Source organism: Xiphophorus maculatus, chromosome 23, assembly GCF_002775205.1.
Source record: "Xiphophorus maculatus strain JP 163 A chromosome 23, X_maculatus-5.0-male, whole genome shotgun sequence".
Taxonomy (NCBI): domain Eukaryota; kingdom Metazoa; phylum Chordata; class Actinopteri; order Cyprinodontiformes; family Poeciliidae; genus Xiphophorus; species Xiphophorus maculatus.
In genome coordinates, this window is record NC_036465.1 from 25972178 (window position 1) to 25992782 (window position 20605).

The 20605-nt window shown below is 42.7% G+C and overlaps 3 protein-coding genes across 6 annotated transcripts in view; 2 read left to right on the top strand and 1 right to left on the bottom strand.

Moving 5' to 3' along the window:
* Window positions 1-5691, top strand: part of LOC102236685 (pro-neuregulin-2, membrane-bound isoform) — a 71030-nt gene extending 65339 nt beyond the window's left edge. For both annotated transcript variants that reach the window (XM_023328614.1, XM_023328615.1), the window contains 3 exons: window positions 262-477; window positions 1602-1785; window positions 3867-5691. In XM_023328614.1, coding sequence (XP_023184382.1) covers window positions 262-477; window positions 1602-1785; window positions 3867-4349 — 883 coding nt within the window. In that variant the 3' untranslated portion in view covers window positions 4350-5691. The remainder of the gene's footprint in view (window positions 1-261; window positions 478-1601; window positions 1786-3866) is intronic.
* A 4686-nt stretch (window positions 5692-10377) lies between these two features.
* LOC102237208 (N-acetyllactosaminide beta-1,3-N-acetylglucosaminyltransferase 2-like) lies at window positions 10378-13878 on the top strand. 3 transcript variants are annotated; one of them, XM_023328384.1, is made up of 3 exons: window positions 10378-10811; window positions 11176-11293; window positions 12332-13878. In XM_023328384.1, the coding sequence occupies exon 3, from the start codon at window positions 12336-12338 to the stop codon at window positions 13746-13748; it is 1413 nt and encodes a 470-aa protein (XP_023184152.1). In that variant the 5' UTR covers window positions 10378-10811; window positions 11176-11293; window positions 12332-12335; the 3' UTR covers window positions 13749-13878. The 3 variants fall into 3 exon arrangements, with proteins under 3 accessions (XP_023184152.1, XP_023184153.1, XP_005811185.1); XM_023328385.1 differs by lacking the exons at window positions 10378-10811; window positions 11176-11293 and adding an exon at window positions 11305-11394; XM_005811128.2 differs by lacking the exons at window positions 10378-10811; window positions 11176-11293 and adding an exon at window positions 11943-12176.
* Window positions 13879-16376: 2498 nt separating this feature from the next.
* On the bottom strand, window positions 16377-20061 carry eif1ad (eukaryotic translation initiation factor 1A domain containing). The gene is made up of 5 exons (XM_005811115.2): window positions 19911-20061; window positions 18656-18774; window positions 18455-18563; window positions 17318-17426; window positions 16377-17244 (listed from the first exon to the last, which is right to left on the bottom strand). The coding sequence occupies exons 2-5, from the start codon at window positions 18740-18742 to the stop codon at window positions 17010-17012; spliced, it is 540 nt and encodes a 179-aa protein (XP_005811172.1). The 5' UTR covers window positions 18743-18774; window positions 19911-20061; the 3' UTR covers window positions 16377-17009.
* Window positions 20062-20605: the final 544 nt, after the last annotated feature.

Sequence of the window (20605 nt, forward strand, 5' to 3'; positions counted from 1 at the left end):
TTTTGACACCAACAGTGCCGTAATGACGGCACTGTGCAAAATGTGACGTTTCAGTTGTTGATGACGTCGTATTTTTGTGTTTTTTATGATGCGAAGCACTTTGAACTGCCTTGTTGTTGAAATGTGCTACACAAATAAACTTGACTGATTGATTTAATGTTATGGCCCTAACCTGTCGCCATAGATTTTATGCTTTAGACTTAACACAGCTCAGCGTTGCTTATGCCGCTTTAACCTTTCACGCCCGATGCTAACCTGCAGACACGAGGAGCAGACGTGGAGCATGGAGCGGACAGAGAGCGTAAACTCAGACTGCCAGTCGGGCGGGCTCTCCAGCTCCGTGGGAACCAGTAAGTGCAGCAGCCCGGCATGCATGGCGAGGCGGGCCGCCAACTACGGCTGCACAGGCGTGTCAGGAATGGGGATGCAGTACGGGGACTCTTACGACTCTCTAAGAGACTCGCCTCACAGTGACAGGTAAAGAAAAGCTTCTTTTGGGACAACGGGTTCAGAATACTAAATCATTAAGCATCTGCAAAACTGCATCGACAACAAGTGTGATGTAAGCAAGAGCTGACATTGACATGATTTTGTCTATATTATCAAACATATACTCAGGAACGTTTTTTTAGTATCAGACGTTCATTGGCGATCTCGTCTGATTTAACATGTGAACTTGAATCATTTGACTACATGTTTTTTTTCTGAATGACCAGGTAAAAAGGAATCACTGAGACGATGGTTGCATTTACACCAGCCGTGTTTAGTTCGCTTTAACAGAACTCTAGTTTGTTAGAAAGTCCAGATCAAACTCTGGTCCGCTTAAATACCTCGTTCTCGGTTCAGCTGAAGTGAATTCCGGCGTGGTGTAAATGCTGAACAGACCAGAGACTGCTCCGAAAGCAGAAAGCGGACTATAGTGCTGGGCATTGTGGGTAAATACAATCAAAACAAAAGCGCTAGGGATAGCGCTAGCAGGATAAATGACTTGTGGTTGCTTACCAAAGACAAAAGAGAAATCCTACAAAATTTAACGGCACTCCATTTTCGGTTACATTTTGTGGAGGAGGAAGTTGCGCTCAGCGTCTTCTTCAGAAGTTTTTGTGTCGTTTCTTTCAGTGGCTCTTGGTGCAGCGCCACCACAGGCAAGGAGGTGAACAGATTTTTCAATTGGTTTGTGTCATTTGACACAGTGCAGTGTGAAAGCAAAACTCAGCAGCTTAACATGTAACAAATGTTGCACCTTTGACCCCCAATGGAACCGAGTCTGCCGCACTATCAGGTGTGAAAACACCCAGTGTCTGACGTCTCTGCAATGTTTCCATCCAGCTTTCTGTTTTGTTGTTCTCAAACTACCGTAGTAGAAACACACAACTCGGTAAAAGTTAACCCAGCTCGCACTTGAATTTATAGTTACACAAATGTAGCAATAACTGAAGGATAAAACTAATTTATTACAGTCATGGGAAATGTCTGCGTTAAAGCACTTACTCATGTGAGATCAATTATATTAAAAGAGCTTGATTTGAGAGTCAGATTCATGTTTTCTGCTGCTTCAGTTACTGCTCTGTTTGCTTTTCGTCTTTATTTTTCCCATCCAGATACGTGTCGGCGCTGACCACGCCGGCACGGCTGTCTCCTGTGGAGTTCCACTACCCGCCTCTGCCGCCCCAGGTGCCCACCTTCCAGATCACCTCGCCCAACACAAGCCACGCCCTCTCCCCGCCCCCTGCTGCCGCGGCTTACCACAGAGACGACGACCAACCGCTGCTAAGATGCCCCGAAGTACGTAGGCAGACGTGACGCACGCTTAGCGAAGTCATTAGGCGGTAGCAGGGAAAGACGACGGGGAACAAGAGACCTCTTACAGTACATTACTGTGAAGTGGAAGACAGGGATGTAGGATTTTCAAAATTCTTTACAATAAAATCCGAAAACAGTGGTTTTGACTTCTGTATCCGACTGACAGAAACGACCACCAGGTCACGTGTGCATGTGTGTGCGGTTGGTAACAGTTGCCTCCCTGTTGCCAACTCAGCAACGTTGTCGCTGTGTTTAGCAACTTTGCGGGCAAAAAAATTGGTATGAGCCAAAATCAATCTTTTTAAAGATCGGTGATCGGTTAGAATAGTGTTTTTCAAAGTGACGGGCCACCAGGGCCCGCTAAGGGCCTAAGAAAGATGGAGGAAAGATGAAGGGGGGAAAATATGCAAAAATAAAAATATTGACTAAAAAAAGTCTAATCAGAATTTTTTTATCCTAATTTTTTATGTTGTAATCTAAACTATTTCTCAATCGTTATTGTAAAATATCCGTTAAAATCATTTATTGAAATGTTATTTGCCACTCTCATCTTTTTTGCTTGGCTGCCAGTCAAATGTATGAAGCTGCTTTTTGTTCCTCCGGCTAGCACAGCTAGCTTAGACAGCGTTGCTAGCAAGTGTGAAATGGAAAAGTTTCTGACGGACAAAAGCCAAAGGACCCGTCCAGCTGCCCGGCTGTGGAGGACACTCATGCAAAAACCCTAAGCACTCGCGGGAAACGAACATAGTAAAACATGAGGCAGCATTAAACCAAGATTTGTTGGTAAAATACTTTCCCAAGCTTCAAACATTACAGTGACCGGCCAGGCAAGGAGAACACTACTAGAAGAATTAGCCAAGAAGTCTTTTTTTTATCTCTTGAGGAGCAGCAGAAATCCACAGCTTTGGTGGGAGGACAGGCCGACTCTTCCCTCATCGGACGAGACCAACTGCGAACTTTTCTGCCTTACAGGGCGAACGCCGTGTGGCAGAAAGCCAGCACTGCACATCGCCCTGAACACACCATGTTTATGGTGAATGATGGTGGTGTTGGTAGCATCATGGTTTGCTTATTTTGTTTTTTAGCAGGAACAGGGAAACTTTCCAAAGTTATTGGGAAAATGAATGGAGACAAAATACAGGGGCGTACCAGAGGAAAAAGCCTTTCTAGAGGCAGCGACAGGAGGTTCACCTTCCAGCAGGACAACAACAACGCTAAACGTACAATGTGATGGTTTCAATCAAAGCATGTCTGTGTGGTACAATGGCCTAGTCGATGCACGCAGATTGTCTCTTTCCTTTCCGATAAAGCTTGAGCTACTTAAGAGGAATTAGCTAACATTTTAGTCTGTAGATTTAGGCCTGTTGCAGTAAACAATAAACCATTGAATCTTATGGTAAAATTAAAACGAGCTCATTAATTTCCATTTGCATGATTTATCATTTTTCTCTCTTTCTACTAAAAACTGAATGATAAAAGTCTTCAGTCTGGTGTTTTGGTCTCAACTAGCCCTTTTGGTGAAGGACAGTTTTGTGTACAAAAATAGACATCATAATTCATTTTATTTGTTTATTTTGTTTCTCTTGTTTTGCTTATTTATTTTTGGATATTTAAAATGTTTTCCAGTTCCAGTGTTAAAAGTTTCAGTAGAATTTAAAGTTCATTGATCTCTGAACATGTTTTTTTTTTTTTTTTTTGCATTGTTATGCCATTATCATTATATTACTTGAAAACCTCAAAACATTATCGGTTATCACAATAGCGACTGGGATGATTGATCGTCCAGCAGAATTGTCTATCATGACAGGCTTAAGTAGACGTAGAGACATGTCACAAAAGACTCGGAGCTGCAAAAAAAACTTGGAATACTGTGAAAATATGTGTTGTGATTAATATTTTTTTCACTCACTTCTTTATATCGCAAATACGTGGACGTTTCTGCACCCATTTAACATTTCAAGGATTTCCAGATGTTCAATATTTATCGAATATTTTAATCGATTAACTGTTTCTGAAGTTTCGTTCTCAGATGTCACTGACTCGCTCCCCTTGTTTCGCATCAGGACGGAAGTTTATACAGGCAGCCCAGACGACCCCGGCGGCCCTACCTGACAGAGAGCACAGGGAGTCTGCCGTCCAGCCCCTACCACCTCCCGGACGACGAAGCCTACGAGACGACGCAAGAGTACGCCTCCTCCCGGGAACCCATCCGGAGCCGGCGCCGGCCGCGGCGCAACCGCCTCAACGGACACGCGTCCCAGCGCTCGGCGGGCTTTCGGGACTACAGCTCGCAGAGCTTCAGTCAGTCTGAGGAGGAGGAGGACGAGGAGGAAGAGGAGGACGAGGACGCTGACGGGGAGAGCACGCCTTTCCTCAGTATGCAGAACATGAACATGGACCAGCCGCTGACCGGCTCGGGGTACCGCTCGTCGGCTGGCGCGGACACACGGACTCACCGCGGGCTGAGTCGGCCGAGCGCGCGCAGCAACGGGCAGAGCCGCAGCTCCCAGTCACAGCGCTCCAAAGCCGACAACATGCCCCTTTAAGACTGGACCTCCACCCGTAAGACCCCGTCCCGTCCCGTCCCGCCACGACCCCCGCCACCTCACACACCTCCTCTCCTCCTTCCTTCACAGAACCAGTGGACTAGAGACCTGCACCTAGGAGAAATATTTTTATTTTGTATAACAGACAGATATTCTAAACAAATGAAATATTTATTTTCATTTCAGCAAAAATTGTCTACTAGCTAACAGCAAAGACTTTTTTTATAACGGGGGGATATTTATATGTGAGGTTTTTTGATTTACAGCATTATGAGAGATGAAAAAAGGAGAATTACGTGCCAATTTTTTCACAAGTTAGATAAATAGAATAATATTGTGGTGCCTTTTGCTGTATGCTGAAGTCGGAGGTCCCGTTGAGTTTTTGTAGCTTTTCTTATAAAGACTCCTCATTTTTATAGAGACCAACCCTCTTCCTTCCTATTGCTTTGGTTTGGGTTTTATTATTATTATTATTATTATTATTATTATTATTATTATTATTATTATTAGTATTATTATTATGTTTCGCTCTGATTTGGGATCTTCCTGTTTTTGAACTGTGATCTGATTATGTCATCATGCAATATCGATTCCTTCTGTGTACAAGGTGTCTGTTTACACGAGTTCGCCCCGCGCGGCGGTCCAGCCGGATGTGCAGGGTGGATTCCTCTGATGAACACGCATCTGTCATTAGCCGCGTCCGTGTCTGCTGCCTGTCACTCATCTTGTCGTAGTTTCTGTCGGAAAGAAGGGCGGTCAGGTGTGGTATGTAGAGGATCGGCGATCTCAGATGTCCGTCTAGATGTTCAGGGTTCTGTCATTACATTAGTATGTGTGGGTGTGTGTGTGAGAGAGAGATTTTCATAAAGCCTAGTTTGCGGCCCCTCACCTGACGCGTCCGCCGGTCGCCAAGCTGCCAGAAGCTCCACTGCACTGTAAGCGGCTCCCTCGCGCGAGCCAGGGAGCCGCTCGACCCGAACTGAACCCGACCAGTTCAGTTGTAATATCCAGCCTGACTCTGGCCTCCCGTGGACTGCCTGACCACCTCCCCGCCCGTTTCCTATGCCAGCAGCTTAGAGCCGCACTGTGTCTCAGGACTTTCCCCATCGCATCACAGCCGAACGACTCGCAGCAGACAGCGCCTCCACCGACCCCTCCACCGACCCCGTCATCCCAGTCTCAGATCAGTCCACGCGGCCAGACCCATACCACCGCCCACCCGCACTCACTTCCGTCGAGTTAACAGAAAGAAGATAGAAAAAAAAAAAAACTCATAGCCACAAGTTTAGGGCGCTGAAAGTTGTGAACGGCATTGGAAATTCACAGATTTAAAAAAAAAAAACAACAAAAAAAACAAGATTATTAATATTCAGAAAGTTGTATGTATGTATGTAAGTGAGCACGTGTAGATGTTTTGTCCAAAAACGTTGGCGGTGAAGTTGGAGAATGCCGTTGTGCTGAGGGCACATCCGGGGCCTTGCTAGGAATTCTGCCTCACGCCACCCCCGCACCGAGAGGATGACGTCATCCCGGCTCCTTACTCCTACAAGTGCAGCTCAGAAAATTACAATGGTTCGCTCACTATTTCAATTCAAAAAGTGGAACTCATATATTATGAAGAGTCATTACACACAAAACGACACATTTCAAGCATTTCGTAGCCTTCTTGTGCTTCTCCGCTCCATTAAAATCTCGCCCAGACAGTTCTCCCGTTTACAAGGTTTACCTCCGGTAGAATTTCTACTGGGCCAAGAATGTGAAGCCGTAAACGATGATGTGGATTTTGTGCGTCTAGTCTGCCTGTTAGCGACTGGGTAACATTTAAAATGTCATCAGAGTCCATGCCCAACTGAATTTTGGTGATTGTAGCTTCATGCTAGCTACAATAAGCGCCTTGTTCCGTGTTATTTGCTTCGTACAGAGCTGTGCTGCGGAGCGAGATCGTAATTGAGCGGAAATGTGCAAGAAGGTAATGGCTAGGCTAGCTTGCAGCTAACGAGGGCCCAAAATGTTGGTTTTCAAAATTAGAATATCACAGAAAACAATTTGAAAAGATTTAGAATGTAAACATGTTCAGCTCCCTGTCGGCTGTGAAATGTCAAGTCCATGCTAATCTTTGAACAAGCTGTTTTGATCCCACTCTGAATGCTGTTTCAATTGGGATCAAGGGTGTGGAGTTTACAGAGCGGAGCAAGCTACTACCTTGACATCACCATCTCTTTATGTTATTATTTTTTCCCATATTTATGGATCAAATACCCATCTAGAGGTTATTCCTCTAGGTAATGAGTGGGCCAGTTAATAGGAAGGTATGGCAAGCTTCCAGTTTCGAGGAGTTTGTCTTGTTTCCATAACGGTTGCACGTCTATAGACGTGGTGTATAAAAGCATTCAGCATCCATCTTTTGCAAATAAAAAGACATCGATGGCAGCCAGTGATCAAATTATGTATCTCACATGCAAAAGTGATGCAGGAGCGTTGGCATCATGTAGTCTTATGCCAATAAAACCAACGTGCTACGGGAGTACTATGTTATGGCCTTCACAGTGAACTTCTGACTCGACAGTTGTCCAGCAACGACCATCAATGAAAATACAAAAGGTGCTGTGCATTTTGCATTTCACTTTCAAGTCAATGTCCCAGAGTTTGTAGGAAGAGCAGAGAGGCTCAGAATCCACTCTGCTTAAGGTCCAGAGTGACGTTCCTGCTGATGTGAGCCTGCTGTGCTTTATCAATTCCAGTCAGTACAGAATGTCTCCCATTCTTATTCATTTTCCCGCAGGACTCACACCACACTTTAGAAAGGGCTTACAGGGGCAGTAGCCCAGAGGCCCCCAACTTTTTGGGGGGGGAGGGGTGCCCCCCCCCCCGCAAAAAATTGGGGTCACCCAAAAATCTTGGGCACCCCAATATATATTTTTTTCTTTTGTTACTGAATGCATGTTTTGCAAACACTACTTTATGTAGAACACGTAGGCCCAAGATTTATTATTTTTATATTTGAACATTATACAGTAATAGCAGATTTGTTTGGGAATAACATGGAGTTGTTGGCTAGAGGACGTATTAAACCTACGATGCATCAGTTCATATACCTGCTGGTGTTTAGGACTACCTATTGATTCACTGTAATTTGCATTAGTAATTGAATATTTCCTTATCGGATAGGGTACCAAAACTGTCTGCAGCCCAGGGGCGCACATCCTTGTAAATCCGGCTCTGGGCAGGACTTGAACCCCCCCCCCCCCTCCCACACACACACACACACACACACACCCACACACACTTCCAGTAGTACCAACACCTGCTTTAGCATCCATGGTGCGACTGCACCAGGCTTCCATTATATCATCATTCCGCACCGCATTGCTGCAAAAGAAGTCCAGCTCAGCTACTGAATGCATTCACTCTGCGGTACAAGGACAACCTTCTTAGAATATGGCATTTCAGATTTTCTTTTAATTGGTCTTATGACATATTCAAACTTCCCAAGCAACTGAAATTTGGTTTTTCATTAGCTATCAAAATCAACAATAACAAAATGGTTGGACTGCATCGCTCTAGCCTCGTTTCTGCTAGAAATGTGCGCAAAACTCTGTCGACATTTCTGCTCATGTTGGAACAAAAACACCCCACAATTTTGTAATTGCTGTGTTTCCATGGAATGAGAAACCCAATTAAAATAACATGTGAATAAACTTGTTCACATGAGTCGTTAGAAACATGCCACTACTTCCTGTTTTCTTCTTAGTGTTTTGCGCCAGTGGTAACGTCCAGTTGTCGATCTCATGACTGGTGTGACGTGAATAGCGGTCCCATCGAGTCACGGCAGTTTTCCAAAAAAAAATAAACCAGCTTTGATTCGGTCAAATAAAATAAAAAAAAAATACCCAGAGCTGCAAAACATTTTATTTAAAAAGCGAGAGTTGTTTTGTTTTTTTTTAGAGGCGTGTTGAGCAAATTTATTTTCGAAATGTGAAATTGCGCAATCATTGGTCAAAGGAAACGCAGCTTCTGACAGACTATATGAGTTTCACTATTGAATTCATTTGAATGACGTTTGAATTTACTGAGATGCACCTGATGTTTTAGTCTTTTCTTTTCCAAACTTCCACGTGTTTTCGTCACGGTAGCGGGTGGCACAGCTTGGACGTGAATTAAGAGGCGACAAAGCACACTTGTGTGGCGGTGTGTGTGATAATCCAGGTTAACACGTCCTCAATTGTGATTCCGACATTTCGATCGCCTGAGCTACTTTTGCTTCGTCATGGCGCCTGACAGAGGTTGTTGTTGTTGCTGTTGTTTTCCTGCCGTCATGTCTTCCTCTCACCCTCTTAGGACCTTCCGAAAGCAACCAGCGGAGGAGTTAAAACCCCTCGTCTGGAACACACAGAGCAGCACACTCACATTAGGCCGACCAAAACTCTTCCACCCCTTGGAGACTCTTTGAGGATGAACGTCACTGTGTCCCATAGAACTCGTTCCCCTGTTTAGGTTCCGTTTTCTTTCCTTCCACAGACGATGCATGGACCAGACATATAGAGTATCTTTAAAAAAATAAAATAAAAAGACCAAAAAACAAGGTGACAAATCCCACTCAGAATCCCAGTAGAGGTGAATCATTTGGGTATTTTTCCCTCCCTCCCCCAAAAAATGTTCCGCTTATAGTTCAATCGTATTGTCACTGTAATCAGTCTGGGATTTTACAACGTGGAAAATCAGCAAGTGAGGATAGTGTGCTTCTAGAGCTAGTTGAAATGTTTAACTACTTCTCTTCCCCGTCCCCACCCTGTTTTTCCTCACCCCACACTTCCCCACCCACCTGTTCGCATTTACACACACTGACACACACCCCAACTTTAATACACACACAGAGAGAGAGAGACACACACACACAGCCCTTCAACGTTTGTTTGTCAAGCAGTTTGTCTTTTTTACCTTAAAATTCCCTCTCCTTTCCCTCACTTCCAGCTCCACCCTTTTCTCTCCCTCCTCCCCCCCCCCTGCATGTCCTAGTGGTACTGGTAGTTGGGTGCATGGAAAAAGCAGCAAGCAATTTGTTTTTCCACTCAGTTAAAAATAAGAGAGAGAGAAGAATATTAACAATAAACGAGTAAAAAAAAAAAGGTCATAATTTTAAACATCCAGCAATAAATTCCCCTTCTCTTCATGTCCATCATTCTTGGAATATGCTAGGAAATTTTTTGCAAGTTTTATCAAAAACGTACTACTTGTAAAAGAAGAAAAATCCAAAATCACCTCTTCATATGGAAAATAAAACTTTATTCCTACAATTTTGAAAACGTCCTGTCATCTTTGCAAAAGTTGCCAAAATGTAGACTTGAGTCTGGGGGGTGAAAAAAAAGAAAAATTTAAGAATGGGGTTCCAGGTTCAAATTGCATCACTAGAGGGCAGTGTTTACCTTGAGGGTAATCTGAACTGAATACACTATTTGTATTCTTCTTAGAAGTGAACATTTTCAGAACTGTTTGAAAGCCTCTGCTGGACAACTGTTCAAGAAGAGTTATCTTATATAGTGCAAGTAAGCAAGTATGCCAAGTATGATTTTTCTTTCAGCTAATTAGTTTGTTTCTGATCAGAAATCAGATGAAAATCTCACAAGGAGTGGGAGATTTTGGGGAGGGGGGCAGTTTGGACCCCCCCCCCCTGCCCCCAATCTTGGAAAAGTCTAGAGTTACTTTTTCATTGCAATTTTTTATTTTTATTTTAGAAAATGCATGTGGCCAAACTACATCACTTTCTAGTTTTCAGTCAAAAGGTTCACTTTTTCACACTTTATGCTACAGACTTATTCCAAATTGTATTAAATGAATCTCTTTTCTCAAAATTCTACACACAAAAACACCATCATGACAATGTGGGGGGGAAAAAAAGTTTTTGAGATTTTTTAATTTTTTCCACATTTATTAAAAATAAAACACCCCATTAAAACGGTCTCGGTAATTACACTCATGCTGTAAGACGTGGTTTTGAGGAGCACGCCAGCATGGACTTGGCTCCTGCAGATTCCCCCTGAATCTCGATCCAAATCAGTAAATGTGGAAAAGGCCAAGCCTCCCAACCTGCAGCACTTAAACAATGTCCTGCAGTTTTGGTTAAACCTTCTGTTTTGACTCCAATAAACAGTCTCAGTCACGGCTACAACGTTCTTGTTCTGGAAATTCCCATGGGCTCGGTTTTTCTTTCTACAAGTTTCGCAACACAAGTATCAGAGGTTTTTTTTTTGGTTTTTAGGGGGGAGGAGGAGGACAAACATTCTAAAAATCTGTATTTCCTGATTCCTCTTCGCCCTGCAGAGTGCGTGGCTTTGGCGGGAATCTGCTCAACGGGATGACGTCTCTCCAGGAAGACGGGCCTACTCGTTTGGCGGGAATTCAAGTTTCTACAGGAGGAATGCCAAGGAGCAGGTTTCTTAAGAAATGCCTCCCAGAATTCTAATTGTAAGCTGTAAGACTCCTTTTACAATTGGATGATGTGATATTTCAATTATTTAATCGCTTTGCCAAGTGCTATGACCAAATAACACAACCGTGCAGAAGCAAACAAAGAGCCCTGCAGGGAAACCCCGTCAATCTTAGAAGTAAAATCTAACAATGCAAATTGCTGTAAACTCTATTTGGAATAAAGACGACCCGACAGCTGCGACTGCGGTTCAGCTGGCGGTTTCACCCTGGGCCGTCAGTGTTGGAGATAGAAACCACAGAGCACTCCTTGCTCTGTGGTTTCTGCTGGCCAGTGGGTGTATCCACCAGCAGCCTGACAAATTCCCATTCATCCAAAGCCGCCTCACAGGTTGGTTCTTAGTTTCAGGCCACACGCCCTGCGAAACATCTCCACCTCACGCCCGCGGCCCCAGTGGGAGCTCTGGCCACAGCAAACGGATGAGTTTTCACTGCGCGAGGAGGTGCTCCGCTTGAAACGGGTGAGGAAACCTTTCATACAGAGTCGCACAAAGTTTGGATCGTCAGATTATTTCTGTTAGAAGTTAGAAAATACCTCAGGAGTATGTTTTACACTTTTACGGTGCGTGGAGTATTTTGTTTTCTTTTTTAATATGTGACTTTACACCAGCTTTGTGAAACTGAAGGTGTGTCTTTATAGCGTAATGGATGTTACAGGCAAGGTGATGAGGAAAAATCAACTGTGAAATAAACGTTCTACTCTTTATTTGTAACAATTTCACCTTTTTTAGTGTAGTTTTTCCTGCTAAGGTGACTCCAGAATATCACTGCGCTCTAAATGTGAATTCTCTGTTTTGCTACTTTGATGTGTTTTCAGGCTTCTTTGTGTTTTCAGCATTTTGGAAAGGTTTACTGTGAACATCAGCTACAACGCAAAAACAAATTACAGCTATTTTGATTTATTTATTTCCCTTTGGAAATTAAAAAAAACACTGAAATCTGCAGCGTAGTGTCTGGTTAAATTACACAATTAGTGCTTTAACCACATTCTTCATTTTTCAGGAATGATTCAAGAAGCTAAGTTAGTCCAACATATGCCCAGTTTTCCAAAGTGATTCACTGTTTTTTGTTGTTGTTGTTTGTTTGTTTGCTTATTTGTTTGTTTTTCCATATTTTGCCACATTAAGATGATAAATCTTAAAGTGTTCGGTTGGGTTTCTGTAACAGGCAGCAGATTGTAGTGAGTAATTGTGAAGAGGAAGGAGAAGTTTAGTTTTATCAGAACTGTAGTGAACAGCTCAATTTAACTCAAAAATGACTTATTTTTTTCCCAAAGGGAAATTAAATGTTGCAGCTCTTATGATGAAAGCATCCTCAGAGAGGCAGGAAGGATCTGCAGTAGCAGTCAGTATTATGTATTGAATTTTTCCAGAATGTTTGACTAAATGTAACATAATTCATGTTATTGTAACTCCAAACGAAGGTAAATGTGGAACAGTTACTATCAAAAGAGTCTAGCGCTTTCTCCAAACTAACACAACTTTTCTATTCATTGTCAGCTGGATGGCACGACGCTGCTGTCGCTTGAGAAACATCTTGATCTGCGTGTGTACGCCATGCTGCTGCCTGACCGCGCTGTCCATCTACGCCATCGTCACCATTTCCCTGCAAGTGAATTCAATGATGTTGGGACACGTCCCCAGGGTCTCGTCAAATCTGGCGAGCCCCCATTTTGTAGCCGCGGGTGCTTCGAGCAACGGCAGCAATCCCTCCGTCCCTAAAACCTTCTGGGAACGACATCTGCGAAGCGATGCCTTGTGGAACCGGCTCCAACGGCACGTCGACCGCCATTTCAACCCCATCGTCCGCAAAGAAAAGTCCGACACGTTGTTAGAACGAAGTAGCTTTGACGAGTCTCTGCTGCCCCAAAGCTACTTTGAAGTTACCGGCATGGACAGCGTGAGGGAGAACTTTGAGAGACTACCAAAGCAGGTAGAAGAATTTGCGAGCAACATGCACAAGAGGAACTACTCTATCCTCATCCGACCAGATGGAGAGTGTGGAGCTCAGTCAAAGCAGGAGAAGGAGCCTCCGCTGATTCTCTTTGCCATCAAGTCAACGGCGCTAAACTTCAGGAACCGACAGGTCATTCGACAGACTTGGGGTCGGGTGGGATGGGTGGAGGGACAGAGGATCAACAGCAGCGACGGTGATATGGGCGGAGGATACATCCGAAGGGTATTCTTACTGGGCAAAGAAACCCCAGAAGACCTGGGTGTAGACATATCCCATTTACTAAGAGCAGAAAGTAAGCGTCACGGAGACATTCTGCAGTGGGATTTCAAAGACACGTTTTTCAACCTGACTTTGAAGGACGTGCTCTTCTGGCGCTGGTTCTCACGCCACTGCGGTAAGCCTCTCTTTGTCTTGAAGGGAGACGATGACGTCTTTATCAACACCCCAAAGCTGATCAGCTACCTCCAGGATCAGCTAGAGGAGCACAGATCCCGCAACACCCTGCATGAGTTCATGGTCGGCGAGGTGATAGGGTCTGCTTTACCCAATCGAGTGAGCAGGTCAAAGTATTTTATCCCGGAGGGCTTCTACAGGGGGCTCTACCCCATGTACGCGGGCGGAGGAGGGGTGGTGTACTCGGGCGAGTTGGCTCGACGCCTGCACAACATCTCTAAAACAATTCACCTGTTTCCTATTGACGACGTCTACGTCGGAATGTGCATGATTCGGCTCAACGCCCATCCCGTCCACCACCCGGCTTTCCGCACCTTCGACTTCACCGAGAAGGAAGAGGCACAGCCGTGTTCGTACCACACCATCCTTCTGGTCCACAGGCGAAGCCCCAGAGAAGTAGTCGACCTGTGGGCCAACCTGAAAGACACGAGAGAACAATGTCAGGATGTACCTCTGAGGGCGGTCGAGAAGAAAAAACAGAGAGCAACGCCACCACCGAGTGTTTAAGCGCAGCTCAGGACTCTTATCTGAAAAAACAATGTTAAAAAGAGTTCTGATCAACTGTGACTGCTTCAATGTGTTTTCCACACATTGGAAAACTTTTAGTTTGTTCATTGTACTTCCTCTTGTTGGGTTATTAAAGTAATTCCAGGAGTTACACTGACAATCATGGTTTTTTGAAATTACCTAAGCAAATAGATATTTGTGTTGTACCTCTGGAAAGGGCTTTGGATGATCCATCGTAGGAGGTTGGGTTTCGTCCAATAACCGGTGGGTTGCCAGTTCGAACCTCCCCCCATTTCAGTCATGGTGTCTTTGAGCAAGACACTTCACCCGCCTACTGGTGGCGGTCTTCAGTCCCAGTGGCCCTGATTTAAGAGCAACTTTGCTAATGCCGGTCTCTCTTAGGGCAGCTACGGCTACAATATAACTCCCCACCATCAGCGTTTGAGTGGGTGAGTGACTGACTGTTGTGTGAAGTGCTTTGGAGCCCTCAGACTTGATAAAGTGCTATACAAATGCAGGTAAGTTACATTTTTTGAAAGTTTAAATAAAGCATGAAAGATGAAGATCGATGGTGATTAAAAGATAAGGGCAGTTACCACTTTGAAGGGATTTTTAGGAGCACTAATACTCCCCACTGGATATTTTGGGGCGTATACTCCTAAAAGTGGAATTTCCCCCCCAAAACTTAATGAAATTACATGATCTCCGTCACAATATAACTTTTCAGTTCAGAGCTTTAAATACTCCTTTAAGAAACAATCACAGTCCAACACAGACAGTTATTGCAGTCAAGTGTCTTTATCACGTCGTGGAGTTTTATTAACAAGTTCCCCTCCCGGTTAACACGACCTTTTCAGAGCAGAGAGTTACGGTTTAGAGGACTTTCCTCCCCACTGTGCCCCGCCTCGGAGGAAAGAACTGCTGTGTTTGCAGAGCTCAGCCCTCTGATCACATCACAAAAAAAACTCTGTCAATACAACAGAACGTCAGCCGTAAACAAAAGGTTGCATTATGCCAGGAGCTGTTTAACACAATACAGCTTCTTTGTGAGAAACATTGAGTTGCTCTTCTAAGAAATGCTCTTCTACCTGTGTAAGAAGCTCCAGCACTCCCAGTGTTGGACACTTAAAAAGAAAAGAAAAAGAAACAATTTCCTTTTTCTCGGAACAACAACTTGTTCCTTTATTGCACAACCTTCGTGTGAATCACAGCCGTTATTGGTTTTTATATGCTGGTTTTATCTAGTTTTTCCCATTATTTTTGAGTTGTTGCAGGCTTCTGCACAGAGCCAATTTCTTTCTTTTAAAATGTTCAATTAGGTTTTAATTTGGCACCGACTCTGTAGCTGGAAATTAGAGTTCAGCGTCAATAACCATGTGGCCTTAAACTGGAAAACAATACTCTTTGGTAACTCCTGACACACCGTCCAGGCTGCGTTGCTCATACAAACTGTATGAGTGGCCGCCGCTGTTTGAGTAAATGCAATCAAAATAACGATCTGAACGATTACTGTCCATTTTAAAAATGATACAGAAAAAAAACCTTGTATTTTAAGTGGAATCAAGGAGCTTTGTTGTGAGTTTAAACATTTTCAGCTTCAGAATGAGAAGCGCTTACCTAATACTTGAGATACAACGAAGGCTGACATTTGGGGATGAATGTACCAACTGGATTCACTGGTTCAGCTGGATTCACTGGTATTTGGAATTCTCTGATTCATGGAGAAATACCTAAATCTGGTAGGCGCGTGTAACAAAACCCACAGCGTCATTGCTTTCTTGCATCATCGTTGATGGTTACATGAGGAATGCTGTTTACAATAGACGCTAAATTACTGATAATAGTAGTGGGTTTTGGTCACGCAGCGTCAGAGGGAATGTCTCTGCTGAACCTGAAAGTGCTGCTGGGTCAGAATTAGCATCACAACCGAACAGCTGAAACTGAGCAGAACGACTTGCGTTCATTTGATAATGACAGCATCTCCAATAAAAAGGTGACAATGGCATGTTACAGTGCCCAACAGTTCACCAGCTATATCAGTTTCAATTTTGTCTGCAGTAACTTTATCAGTGTATATTTTTTCAAATTGTTTCTAGATATTTTTATATTCAGTGGGACATATTTTATCGTTTTAACAAATGATAGTATCATTTAGCACAATCGAGTAACTTGCTATTGCCAGAGGTAATTTGTGTTGCCTTCAGTTGTTTAGAAACAAAAATGCTGTACATATCAAATATGACGTAAAAGAAATTTGACTTGGTAAATTAACGCCTTGGTTTAAGCAGCTCCTGCTGTTGCCTTCAGAATGTCACATTTCTCCGTCTGACATCGTGTTTAACCAGCGCCGCACTGAGAAGCGGTTCGTATGCTGAGCTCAGCAGATGCGCAGTTCTATCAGGTGTTTGCTCATTGCTGCTGGCTAGTCTGAAGGAGCTGAGTGGGGGAGGGAATATGTAAAGCCAAAAAAAAAGAAGAAAAAAAAAGTTATTTTTACATTATATTGCCCTTTATAAATCCCCCAATTTAGTTTGGTTATTTTGAAGACACCATATTTTAAATGTAACATGATCCCCGATAGCCAGGATCGCTGATCAAACCAAAGTAACTGAACAGTAAACACCTGTTGGTAAACACCATTTATTGAAGTAATATAGCCATAACATACAGTAAATCATAGAAAATCACTTTGAACAATTGGCTATAAAAGCAACTAGGACATTTCCCTGTCTGGGACAAATAAAGTTGGCCCAAATCATCTAGTGGCAGGTGGCTCCTTTTTGAAACTTGACCAAAAACAGGAGAACGGCAAAGGGGCAAAGTAACTATCAAGCTGACAAAATGTGTTTATTTCATTAAAATATTGTTTACACCTTTTATTGATTTATTTATCCCATTAAAGCAATAGCTGGAGATTAAATAAATGTTTTACTCTATTGTTGCAGTCGCAGTTGAGGACTGTTGTAGAAACCGACCTGAAAAAAACGAGGCTTAAAAGTTTTACTGGGAATTTAGAAGGAAAGACAGGAACATATCTGGTGCTTCTTCTAGTTGTATTTCAGTTTCACTGGAACATTTTAGATTGTTTTTGGTAGAAACAGCAACAATTAGGTTCACTGAAGGAGCCCAGCCACTCCAGCCCTCGGCTGTTCTCTCACAGCTGGCCTGCAGAGGGAGCCGTTGCACAAGAACAAACATTTGAAATCATCGTGGAATCAAGATCAGTCGGAGAGTCACAGGATCTTCCCAGCTCACAAGCTGCTATGATCCATTTTCTGTCCTTTTCTCCTCCTCGTCTTCTTCCTCCTCCTCCTCAGTGTCATCCTCATCTTCGCTCTCACTGTACTGGTAGTTACAGCGGTTTGTGTTCACAAAGAGGTCACTGTCGTCGTCTTCGGAGTCGCTGCCTTCCTCTTCGTCGTCTCTCCCTTCCGCCTCCTCTTCCTTGCTGCTCGTCTTGTCCTGCGATGACGGCTCCTCCATAAAGCCCTCGGGCCTTAAAGGAGACACTTTGTGGTTTAGGAGGCGTCCGCTGCTCTCCTTCTGAGGGAGTTTGGGATTCTACTTACCAGAGTTGCTGTTTCTGCAGGTACTGAATGTGATCTTTGTAGAGAATGAAGCTGATCTCTGCCTTCACCTTCTCCCCTTCTTCAATAGGATCCACGATGACATAATCACCTGAGAAACAGAATTTAATTATCCAGGAAATTCATCTATTAAAAAAAAAAGGATTTAAGGCAAATATTAACTTACAGTGATCGTAATTTAACTTATTAACACAATATAGGGTATTCTCCTGTAATACCCATATTCCCAAAAGAAGATATAGCTGCATTTTGGTTACAAAAGTGCATAAAACTTTTGCTAATGTTGAATACACACAATTTGCACAACTGCGGCATTTCCTTTAAATAAGAAGCACAATTAAGATCACATGTGAACATGTTTGTTCACATGATAAGTCGTTAAAAGCGTGCCTCGCATCGTTCTCCTCCCACTTCCTGTCGACTCCTTCATCTTTTCTGCAGTGACTGCCTGTAGCAACATCCAGTTGTTGATCATGTGATGCAAAACAACAGTGTCTCCATCAAAGTTTTGTGAAATACGCTAATTTCAACATGACCAAAAACGGCTTCACCCCAGCTCAATTTTGTTTTTCTTTTGTGGAAATTGTGTTTTTTCAAAATTGCTGCGTTTCCATTGGGCGATTTTTTTTCGGAACTAATTTGCGCAACTATATAATTGCTGGAAACGCGTCTTATGTTAACACACAGGCATGTCTGCTGATCTTCATCATTTTTTTAACACATCAGTCTCACTCCAGTAAAGAAAACTGGGTCGCTATTACCAACAGATATTTATTTCCATCATTACGCCATTTGGTTCTGGACAGGGAGGAAGTTGGTCATGGATACTTGGGTCATGTGACAGAGATAGTGGTGCAGAACAGGATTGTGGGGAGTTTAAATGAAGCAGGGAAGCAATGTCAGTAGTGTGAATGTTTCCTTGAAGATGTTGAAATGGTAGTAAGATATATATAATGTTGGTAAATATCGGCCATGACAACAATATTATCGGATATTGATATTGGCCCAAAGCTAGATTGAGTATATTTAAACACAAATCGCCCCATTAAGCATCTTTAAATACTCATGAATGGCTCAGCGACTTCATTTTCAGAAAAATAATCCTACTCTAGAAATTACCTCTCTTGATCCAGATGTTCTTGCGGAACTTGGTGGGCATGCTAACCAGGAACGTCTCGCCCTGAGCCGTGATCGTTTCGTGGAGGTTGTTACCGCGGCTACCAGTCACCTGTTAAGAGCGTGCAGGTGGAGAAATGAGATAGGAAATGGTTAAAACGTCCTCCTGAGTGTTGTTTCTGACCTGCACATTAATATGTTTACCTTCACAATCTGCTGGTTCTCCGTGGGAGTGATGAAGTCTCCCAGAACTTCCTTCACAACATGTTTGCGTTTAGTGGCCTGTGACATTTTAAGTTATGGGTAGCAGTTTCCTTCGCCAGCTTGAGGAGAAAACAGGAGAAAAAAAGAAATTACAAAAAAGTCAGAATAGATTCTGTACTTGTTCTGCAGACACGTTAGCACACTTTGTCAAACTCTTAATTCTCAGAAGGGGAAAACAAAATCAGTACAGGTCAGAGGTCGCGTTAACGGAATATTTCCCAGCGAGTGAAGTGCTTGGAAATTAACTGGAGTCATTTAATTTAATTTATTATAAGTTATTGGGACCACAGTCAGTGGTTTGTGTCACTATGGAGAAAAAAGTTAGATGCATTTATCTGCTTTATGTGTGATGGGATCTGGATTCACGGTTCAACAAGGTGAATATTAACTGAACCACATAAAAATGCGGCTAAATAGCCTAATGTTAATATGATTATATTTTGACGGGTAAAAATAGTACATGACCGATTGTTTTCAAATGCTGTCGGTCAAAATGACGGAGAACAAAAAAGTACAGCGCAACCTCTGGTACAAATAGAGATGGGCATAACTATGATTTATCAGATAACAGAAAGCAGATTTAAGAAATTAGTCATGTTGAAATGCTACTACTAATACGTAAGGGTGGGCGATATGGTCTTTAGAGTTTTATCACGATATTTGCGATATTATTGTGAGGACACAAACTATTTGTCACGTCTCTTTGGTAACTATATTGCTGCCACTTGCAAGGGGCAACATTCATGGGGCAACAAACACAAGTACTGACATAATTTGCACATGGCTGGTAAATAAAATCACAACAGTTTGACACACCGATAAATTAATAGACGTGTAGACTTAAAGAAAAGCTGGATAACTACATTTGGAAACTCCTGATTAAATGTTTTCAAATTAAACGGGAAACCTTTCATAGTCCGCAAACTGCATGATTACAGAACGTTGTACTACACCTGGAAACGTTGCTGCACATTAACCAAACTTAGTTAGCTATCCCATATCAAAGTGTCGACAACTACAGAAAGTTACAAAAGTGATTTAAAAAAGCAAACACACTCGAATATGCTACCTTTGAATGCGGTCATATTCTTAATACCATAAATAATTTATTAATTATACCAAGAACTTCGCTTGATATGCTAGCACTGCTAACACTGGATATGTTGAAAGCTACTCCTTGTATTTCCGCTCCTACCTTGAAAACTACAGACAAAAGTCTCGTTTCAAAACGAAGTATGTTTCCTAACAGCGACAAAAAGAGGAGCAGAAAAGCTGAGCAGAATAACAGGGCCTTTTCTACCAATGAATGTGCCACATGCTATCGCGTTTTCTGAAAACACCAGAAACAAACGTCTCACTTCCGGTGTTAACGTGCTTTTTACTTTCAAAGTAAAAGCACCATGATTTTATTTACCTTCTTTCTTTTTTAAACAAAAAAACTTTGCTCTTTTGTCGCATGCTTTTCTGATAATTATGAGTACGTTGAAATGAAAATTCAATACAATAGTAATATATTGTCCTCCATTTAAATATTAAACATTATTGCGAACTGGGAAACAATTATTTTTATTTTACAGGTGTCTTTCTGCGGAAGAAAGATTTATCTGTTTCCTGGGTAATTGTTACTTTGCATTATGGGATTTGCATTTCTTTCAGAAATCAGAGTGATGTTCAAGATCACCAACATTGAAATGCTTGTAAGACGCAAATAAGTTTCCATAACGGGTGCTGGGGCTTCCGAGTCCAAACGCAGAAATGTTAGGTTAATTTATCTGTACTGTATAGATGTGGGTAGTAAATACTTACAATTACCTCAGTACCTTTTGGGTACAGGAATACTTTTAGAAGCAGTTTTTACTACACCCTACTTCTTACTTTTGCTTGAGCAAT

Bases quoted from the DNA above. Each gene is read 5' to 3' on its own strand.
- eif1ad (XM_005811115.2), bottom strand. From the start codon at position 18,742: ATGTCACAGGCCACTAAACGCAAACATGTTGTGAAGGAAGTTCTGGGA. The intron at 17,427-18,454 runs GTAATTTCTAGA...TCTGTTTCTCAG, and splicing joins GAACATCTGGATCAAGAGAG to GTGATTATGTCATCGTGGAT. The intron at 17,245-17,317 runs GTAAGTAGAATC...GTCTCCTTTAAG, and splicing joins CTGCAGAAACAGCAACTCTG to GCCCGAGGGCTTTATGGAGG.
- LOC102237208 (XM_023328384.1), top strand. From the start codon at position 12,336: ATGGCACGACGCTGCTGTCGCTTGAGAAACATCTTGATCTGCGTGTGT.